General features: G+C 36.4%; 1 protein-coding gene across 1 annotated transcript; it reads left to right on the forward strand.

Annotated features, from left to right (window-relative positions):
• The first annotated feature begins 8,082 nt into the window (after positions 1 to 8,082).
• On the forward strand, positions 8,083 to 8,592 carry LOC142166776 (uncharacterized). Its single transcript, XM_075225991.1, has one exon. It carries the CDS (start codon positions 8,083 to 8,085, stop codon positions 8,590 to 8,592), a length of 510 nt encoding a protein of 169 aa, XP_075082092.1.
• The last annotated feature ends 1,433 nt before the right edge of the window (positions 8,593 to 10,025 follow it).

The following is a 10,025-nucleotide window of genomic DNA, read 5'->3' on the forward strand; positions in this document are numbered from 1 at the left end:
GAAATGTGCTTCGTTTTATCTCCTTTTATAAATTCTCCCTTTAATTGGGCTATGCATGCATCATTGTCTTCGTATAAAATTGTGGGTCTTCTATCACATTCCAAACCATATTTTCTCGAATGAAATGAATCACTGATCTCAACTGTATGCATTCCCTACTTGCTCCACATGTAAACACGTAGCCGGTTTGGGATCAAGCTTTATAGGGATCAAATATATAACCTGCATTTGCATAACCAACAAGATCTGCACTACCTTTATTTGCATAAAACAAACTCATATCAAGAGTTCCCTTTAAATATCGCAATATATGCTTAATCCAGTTCCAATGTCTCAGTGTAGGAGAAGAGCTATATCTTGCTAGTAAATTAACATAAAATGCTATGTCAGGCCTTGTAGCATTAGCAAGATACATAAGTGCACCAATTGCACTGAGATAAGGTATTTCAGGACCAATGAGTTCTTCATCCTCTTCTGGAGGTCGAAACAGATCCTTATTCACTTCAAGTGATCGAAGAACCACTGGTGTACTCAATGAATGCGCTTTGTCCATGTAAAAGTGTTTTAAGACCCTTTCTGTATAGGCAGATTGATGGATGAAGATTTCGTCGGCTAAATTTTCAATTTGCAGATCAAGACAATATTTTGTCTTTCCAAGATCTTTCATCTCAAATTCTTTCTTAAGGTATTCAATTGCCTTTTGGAGTTCTTCTGGAATTCCAACAAGATTTATGTCATCAATATAAACAGTAAGTATAACAAATTCTGATCACATTTTCTTTATAAAAATACATGGACAAATAACATCTTTTATGTAACCTTCTTTCAGCAAATATTCACTGAGGTGATTATACCATATACGCTCAGATTGCTTTAAATCGTACAAAAATTTTTGTAATTTGATCGAGTACATTTCTCGATAATTTGAATTATATGCTTCAAGCATTTTAAATCCTTCAGGGATCTTCATATAAATTTGATCAAATGAGTCATATAGGTTATGGCATGCATTTAAATGGCATGACATTTTCAGGTGTCTGGACTACAGGTCTGATCCTCACAATCTTTTACAATATTGTGCACTATATTGTATTAAATATATCGTTGACGATTATTTTGTATCGGCTCCTAAGCGACATAACTTGTTGAGATTTCATCACTTTTTTTATTTTCAGGTACCTGGACTTCTTCTGGAGTTTCATAAAATGTTATGTCGTGGGCTCTTCTAGAGCTCATTTCCTCCTCATTATGATCATTTTGATCATTTGCTCCTATCATTTTTCAAGGATTGTTACCTTTGGAACCGATCGGTTTACTACGCTTCATGCGTGCAGTAAACTTTATCCTTTCGAGACTTTAATTTTAATAGGAGTATTTGCAACTGGAATATGATATTTAATTTTAGATCAACAAATGCTTCTAGCATTTGACTTGAATTATCTTCTGAGTGAGGATCATATTAATGATAATTCGATTCATATAGCATATTCTCCAGCTGCTTATTCCATCCCTCAAATGTTAGAAAAACTAACATATATCCTCAATCTTCTTTGGGGAACCTATCTTTGTGCATTGTGGTAGAGTAATTAATCATATACCACACATCAACAATTATTAGATAGTAAAAATATTTGGATTCTGATCCAGAACCAATTGTGAGGGGAGGACTTATCATATCTTGTTGGTCTGATGCATATAAGTGTTGTTGTATGCAATTTAAAAAATCTTAGACCGACACATAGAGTTTTATTCTCATAAGCAATAGTTTAGCTATTAATAGGAGATATTCAATGCTAAATCAGCTTGAATATAAACCAGCATTATCAGGATGAACTGTCTTGATTTCATAATCTGAAAGTTATGCTATTAATTAAGAAAAGCAATTTCAAATGCCAAATTACAGGTTGACAATAAACACACATGTAACCATCTCATATATGCATCTATAAGTGGTTCACATGATAGGTGAATATGCCTATATTCACCTTTTATATATTCTAGAATTCAGGGGTCTTAGTCCCAACTTTAGTTGGTATAATCAATTTATTATGAGAACAAGCAACACAAGAGAATTCTTGAAGAATCTTCTAGTTCTTTAGCATATGCTTATGTGAATTCTCAAATAGCTCATTTAAAAATGACAAATAAAAACTTCAAGTTTATCATGGTATGTGTTATCTCTTAGTAAATTTTTGATTTACTATGGCACAAACTTTTGTATTAGTAAACTTCTGATGTACTGTGGTTACTTTTGTATCAGTAAATTTTTGATTTACTGTAGCTGCTTTTGTATTAATAAACTTCTGGTTTACTGTGATACATGATGTAGTACAAATTGAAGAATAAAACAGGTAACTTCTCACATACATATTATTTTATCCCCTATGATTGTGGAAACATGAAGATTTTCAGTCTTCCAATCATTTGTAGTCTCAGTGTGATAGCCATTTGTATTAGTAAACTTCTGGTTTATTACAACATATGTTTTGACCACAATCATATAATATGAATGATAAATTTGCATATAAGCTCTTCGGAAGCCTTCAATTTATTGTCCGCAATTAAATATTTATCGGACACTACTGGTGTCATGTGTCTTCAAGACAAACAACTATCTCTTCAGGAGTTGATACATTTTGTACTATCAAATATTGCTCAGACACTTCTGGTATCATGAGATAAAATTATAATCAAATAAAAAAATATAAAATAATTATTTAAGCACAAAAAAACACCTCTTCATATTAAAAAAAAAACTATTAAAGTAAAGGGGCGATTTGGCGATCAGGAGAAGAAAATATCGCACTGCCTCGCGAGCTCTTCAATGGCCTCGCCGGCCGGTGACCGGCCTCCTCCAATGACTGGTCAGCCTTCCCAAGCATCCCCCACCACCCCTAACAACAATACATCAACTTCTAAGCCCATGGATTATGCTGGAGCGCTTAAACCTGCTATGATCAATAGTGCTGCGCAAAACAATGCTGGTGTTACGTCGACTGTGGATCCTATTCAACCTAGATGAGCTACTTTTCTTCAAGGACAGCCATTGGTAAGGTTTACTGAAGCAGAAGTGGAGCGCATGAACATTATTGAAGGTTTGCAATTTGTCGTGGTGTGTAAGTTTTCATATGGTTGGCCAGAATTACAAGAACTACATAGAATAATTCCAATGCAGTGTGAAATTAAAGGCGAGTGCAACATTGGTTATCTTCGTGATAGGCACATTTTGATACGATTGACATTATGGCAGGACTATATCGATTTTACGTCAAAAAGTATCTATTATGTCAAGGATAAGGCTGGACAAGAATACCAATTGAGAACCTTGATTTATGATATAAAATTCAAAGCCGGAGAAGAAACATCGAAGGTGATGGCATGGATTTCTTTTCCAAATTTAATGCCAACTTTTTTTTTTTGTAAAAGAATGTCTATTCTCGTTAGCTTCTACTGTTGGAAAGCCACTTCATCTTGATATGGCTACTATTAACAAAACGAGGCCAAGTTGTGCAAGAGTGAAAGTGTTGGTGGATTTACTAGTCGACTTACCTAAGAAGGTACGTATGGATATCGAGAATGAAGTGACAAAAGAGGTGAGAACTGAGTGGGTGACGATTAGATATGACTATCTGCCAAAGTACTAAAAATAGTGTAAATTACAAGGGCATGACATGATTGAATGTTGGAGAATTCATCCGGAGTTAATGGAGAACAAAACTGTCGATCAACAGGCTTCTAATAAAGCTGTGGTACAAGGGAATATAGAAAAGGAAAAACAAACTGCTCCTTTGATGATACTTAGTAGTGGTAAAGTGGTTGGTAATGTAGGACCTCAATGGAAGGAAGTTAGAGACAATAGAGGTCAAAATAAAGGTAAACAAATTGAAGGCAATGGTGCAACTGGGAAAGAAATTGTTGCTGTGGAAAATGCAGCATCAAAACAAATTCAAACGACCAATAAATTTGCTGTTTTGGAAGTGTAGGATGGTGAGGTTAATGATGCAAATCAACTAGCTTTAGTGGAGGCAAATGCAGCTCAAAAAGTCCAGTACATGTACCAAAAGAAGCTGGGATAGTAACTCCAGTTGTTACTAAAGGAACTGACGCACATGTGGATAAGCAACTAGCTCTTATGACTGCCAGTATTGTTCAAAAAAGTCCACAACCTACTCCTAAGGACACTAGAAGTTTGAATCCTGCAGCACCTAGCTTTACTCCTACTCCAAATGATAATAATGAAGCAAATGAGACTAATATTACAAAGTAAGGCAATATTGAGGTGGATAAGGGACAAAACACCGTTAAGGAAATCATAACTCAATGGGTTAATCGAGCATTTTCTGCAAACAATGTAACAGTGAATCAATACTGCCAAGAAGTACCCTCACAATCATTAGATACAGATGCACTTGCTGAACAGGAAGTTTTGACAAAGAAAATTAATTTCACAGGGGGGAGATTATGGTGTGATCAAGAGGAGGATGACTCAGATGAAGGTGACTTATCAGAAGGATATGAAGAGGAAGAAAATACTGCTTTGGAAGCTGAAGATGAGCCACAAGGAGAAAAAATAAGTGTTAATGGAAAAACTAGCAAAGAAGATATACAGACCATCCAAAAGGAAACAAATAGAACTGATGTTGAGGCTGGGGTTGAAGGTTCAAATACAAAACTACAGCAAACTACTAATGGTTCAAATGCAGCTTCTGAAGAACCAATTGATCCTGGTGATTCAGGTGGAGGTGAGCAGCAGAATAAGATGAGTCATGATGCAATACAGGATAGGATGGAATTGATGCAGAAGCCAAACCACACTACAGTTGCTAAGAAGACTGAACAGAAGAACAATGATAATACAGAAAAATATGTGGTTCCTAAACATGTTAAAACACAGATTGTAGCACCTCAACAACAAAAGGTTTTGGAAGAGAATACTGGAGAAAAAGGGAAAGACTTGGATGCAGAATCAACATACCAGAACTTCAAAAATGTGGCTAGACAAGGAGACTTATCTCCTAGATAAATTGAAAAAGGAAGATCAGCTGGTAGAGGTAGAAAGAAGCAAGGAAAGGATAATATTGTGCAGCCAGCAGGTGTTCAAACAAGAAGGACTGTTTCTAAATCCATTAACTAGATATGCATGCTTTAATATGGAATATTAGATTAGTTAATACACAAAGAGCCTTTGAAAGGCTCATCACAATGCACAGGAAATATCAAGAAAACTGGATAAATATAGGAGGCAGATTGGGTTTGAGCAAGCATTTGTGAACACTTCTAATAAGATCTAGGCTTTCATTGATGGAAAATATGATGTAAATGTGGAGATTAATACTGTGCAACAGTTAACTTTGAAGCTATTTGATACAGAGGAGCAGAAGGAATTCATGCTAACACTAATCTATGCTAAGTGTGATCATATTGAGAGAATTGAGTTGTGAGACTTATTGTACTATCTAGCTAGTGACATGACTATACCATGGATGGTAGGGGGGATTTCAATGTTATATAGGATGAGGAGGAGAAGTTTGAAGGCCTTCTTGTCTCGTTGAATAAAGTAGATGACTTAGGCATTGTATGAATACCTATAACTTGACAGATTTGGGGTTCAAAGGAAGTATTTACACTTGGTGGAGTGGAAGACTGAACAAGATTGTATTTTCAAGAGGTTGGATAGATGTTTTGCAAATATGGAGATGCAACAACTATGGACAGGAGTGGAAGTTGAACACCTATCAAAAATTGGATCTGATCACTGTCCATTGCTAATCACATGTAATCCAGATGCTGTCCAGATTAAAAAGAGTTTCATATTTCTATCCTTTTGGATAAAGCATGAATCCTTAAAATCAGTGGTAAGGGAGAATTGGCAAGAAGATTTTTATCCTAATCCTTTTATCCTATTCAATCACAAGCTTAAAAAATTGAAGAAGGCTTTGTCAACATGGAGTAGGGCAACATATGGTGATATATTCCAAAAGATTTAAATTCTAGAGGAGGTGGTAAAAGTCCATGAAGCACAATTTGAGCTCAGGCCTACTTTGCAAAATAAGGAAAGATTGCAGAAAGTGCAGGCATAATTGTTTAGGTACTTAGCAGTGGAGGAGCAGTTTTTGAAGCAGAAATCTGGCATAACTTGGTTTAATGAAGGTGACAGAAATATCAAATTTTTCCATGCACATGTCAATGGGAAAAGGAAGCGATTATAATTGAAAATAATACAAGATAGTGAAGGAAACTGGATTGACGATGCTACTGGAATGGCAGAGGAAGCAGTTACTTTTTTCAAAAACAATTCCATGAAGATAAGGTACCTACTGATTTTGGAATAATTAATCATGTACCTTGCATGATCAATACAGAGCAGAACTAGGAACTAATTAAGGAACCTATAGAGGAAGAAGTAAAGCATGCAGTATTTGGACTCAATGCTGATAGTACTGGAGGTCCGGATGGGTTCAATGGCCAATTTTTTCATACATGCTGGGATATAGTTGGAACTGATGTGGTTGAAATGGTGAAGGCCTTCTTTTCTGGACAGGAACTACCTAGGTTCATACTAACCTAGTGTTGTTACCTAAGAAGAGGGACATTAAAACCTTTTCAGATATGCGACCAATAAGTCTTAGTAACTTTATAAACAAGGTTTTCTCTCGAGTAATTCATGAAAGGTTGGTTAGTTTGCTTCCCAATATCATCTCAGATGAACAAGCAGGATTTATCAAAGGTCAAAGTATTGTAGAAAATGTCCTGCTTATGCAGAAGATAGTCACAGACATTAGGTTGAGAACCAAGGCAGGTCCCAATGTAATTATCAAGCTGGACATGATGAAAGCATATGATCGACTATCGTGGATATTCTTAACGAAAGTTATGAGAAGAATGGGCTTTAATGAGAGGTTTATTGGTTTAGTTTTTGGGACTATATCCAATAACTGGTATTCTGTTCTTTTGAATGGACAGCCTTATGGATTTTTCAAATCGACAAGGGGAGTTAAGCAGGGTGATCCATTATCACCTACCTTGTTCATCATTGCAGCAGAGGCTTTGTCGAGAGAATTGAACTCACTTCATCAAAATTTATACTTATGTGATTTTGGTTTACCAAAATGGAGTCCTAAGATCAATCATTTGTCGTATGCAGATGATACGATTATTTTTTTCTCCTCTGATGAAACTTCATTACGCTTAATAATGGAAGTTCTGGCAGCATATGAGGCAGCTTCTGGTCAGCTCATTAACAAATCGAAATCAGCTATATATTTACATCATCTCACTGATGAATCAGTGATAAGGAAGGTCGAGTGCGTAACTGGAATATGTAGACAAGATTTTCTTTTCACTTATTTAGGATGCTCCATTTTCTATGCAAGAAGAAAACTCGAATATTATCAAGGATTAATCAATAAAATCCTAGATAAAATTCAGTCGTGGAAAGGAAAACTTTTATCGATAGGGGGTCGAGCAGTACTTATCTCTCATGTCCTACAGAGTATGCCCATACACTTACTATCTGCTATTAATGCTCCAGCTTTTGTAATTAGCAGAATACATAAACTGTTGACAAGAGTTTTTTGGAGCAATTCTGTTGATGGAAGGAGTAGACATTGGGCATCATGGGATAATCTATGCTTACCATGTGATGAAGGAGGAATAGGTTTTAGATCATTACACGATGTGTCTAAAGTTTTATTTTGCAAACTTAGGTGGAATTTTAGAACAAATACTTCATTGTGGAGTTCATTTATGAGTAAAAAATACTATAAAAAGTTGAATGCTATCGTTGTTCCTTGAAAAAATGGATCACATGTGTGGAGGAAAATGCTCGAGTGTAGGGACAGTGTAGAGCATCAAATAGCATGGCAACCGAAAATAGGTTCATCACTATTTTGGTTCGACAATTGGACAGGTCTAGGTGCTCTATACTTTGTCACTCCACCTGATTTTTTCTGTGATGAGTCCATACAAAATGTGTATGAGGTGGTGCAGGGAAATAGATGGAATACAGTGCTGCTTAACCAATTATTACCAGCAGATTTAGCTGAGTATATCCAGTAGCAATTGAAGCCAATTCAAGATGGAATGCTGGACAAACCTGTGTGGAAACTAGAACCAAGAGGTGAGTTTAGTGCTAAGTCAGCTTGGGATTATGCGAGGAGAAGAAGAGATCCAAGTAATACATATATGAATATATGGATAAAGGGGCTGCCATTCAAAGTTTCATTCTTCATGTGGAAGGTTTGGAAAAACAAGTTGCCATTAGATGATTTCTTCAAAAGGTTGGGCTATTTAATGGCTTCCAAATGTTGGTGTTGTGTGCTGCCACAAGAAGAGACGATGACACACTTGTTCTTCACTTCGCATGCTGCCAGAAAGGTGTGGAATTACTTTCTAACAGTTGCAGGTATTAATGTGGATAGATTGACTTTCCATCAAGCGACTGTAAGATGCTGGACTTTGCAGACAGTTCCAAGGTTGAAACCAATCATTCAAGCTGTACCATCAATCGTAGTGTGGGAATTATGGAAAAGGAGAAATGGCTATAAGTATGGGAATCCTGCTTCTATCAATAGAGTTATATATCAGATTTAAATAATGGTTCAATCATTGGTGAAATTTAGGAAGCCAAGCCTACAGAATATCCCACACAAATGGTCAGACTTAATAACCATGATGGAGCAGTATACACCTAAGTTGAAATATACTAAGGTTCTATGGGAACTTCCTGAGCAGGGTTGGATAAAAGTAAATACAGATGGTGTATCTAGGGAAAATCTAGAAAGAAGCTCAATTGGTTATGTGTTGGGAAATGAGGAAGGAAATGTAGTCTATGCTTGTGGAAAAGAAATCCAAGAAGGAACAAACACAGAAGCTGAGGTGAAGGCTATTTTGGAAGCTTTGACGTTCTGTGTGAACAATGATTATATACTGATTGATCTTCACACAGACTCGATGTTGGTAAAAAAATGTGATTCAAGGGGTGTAGGCTATACCGTGGACAGTTGCTGCAGAAGTGGAAGGGATAAAGGAATTAATGGGCAGATGTAATTTGCAGATTTTACACACACTCAGAGAGGGTAATCAACTAGCAGACCATATTGCAAATTATGCTATTGACACAGGTCCTTTGGAGTGTCATAGTTTTTGGAGCTTGATGTCAAGGGGAGGAAGATTGTGAATAGTGATAAGCTACAATATCCATACATAAGAGTGAAGGTTGCAAGAGATTAGTAAATGGGGAGAAAATGAGTAACATGAGCAGGAACAAGGTGTTAGCAGGGGCATACACAGCTGATCATCATGCTCAAATCCATGAGGAGGAGAGCATGATGAGTTTATTTTTCACTAATATTTTTTTCTGTTTTGCAGGTGAAGGTGATATGTCTTGGCTCTATTTTTAATGGAATCTCAGTTGGTGGTAATCCAACGAGAGAAAATTAAGAATAGGCAAAGGTATTTTTTCAAGCAGCAATACACTACTGCCTACAGCTGATGTAAGAGATTCCTTATGGTATGAATCAAGATATACTGAGGTGTTACTACAAAATGATCAACTCATCCTAATACCTCAAAGACAAAGGAAGATAGTTGCACAAGGATGGATACATGTCAGCAATGGAAAGCACAAAAAATACCAGAAAAAATGGAAAGATTCAGATATGAGCACATCAAAAGCATAGCTTATTTGAGGAGACATATGTGTGGGAATGTTGTTCAATGGATCAGTAAACAGCTGAACAAAGCTATCTACAAGGAGTAAGGATGTAATGAAGAGCAAGGGACAAGAGAGATCATTGGAGCTGCATATTCAAATCCTTAGGGAGGGGGATATGCTGAGCTCATTTTTTACTAACTCTTTTTTCTGTTTTGCAGGAAAAGCTACTGTTTTCATGCCTTTTCATATTATACGAATTCAGTGGGTGGTATTAGCACCTAGTGCTCATTCCCTTGAAGGAGTTAATATAATAAGCACAAGCATGAAGTCAAAGAGACCACACAGTTGGTCAGTGTTCAGTAAAGGAAGC

The sequence above is a fragment of the Nicotiana tabacum genome, chromosome 2, assembly GCF_000715075.1.
Source record: "Nicotiana tabacum cultivar K326 chromosome 2, ASM71507v2, whole genome shotgun sequence".
Lineage (NCBI taxonomy): Eukaryota > Viridiplantae > Streptophyta > Magnoliopsida > Solanales > Solanaceae > Nicotiana > Nicotiana tabacum.

Coding starts and splice junctions, on each gene's coding strand:
- LOC142166776 (XM_075225991.1), top strand. CDS start 8,083: ATGCTGGACAAACCTGTGTGGAAACTAGAACCAAGAGGTGAGTTTAGT.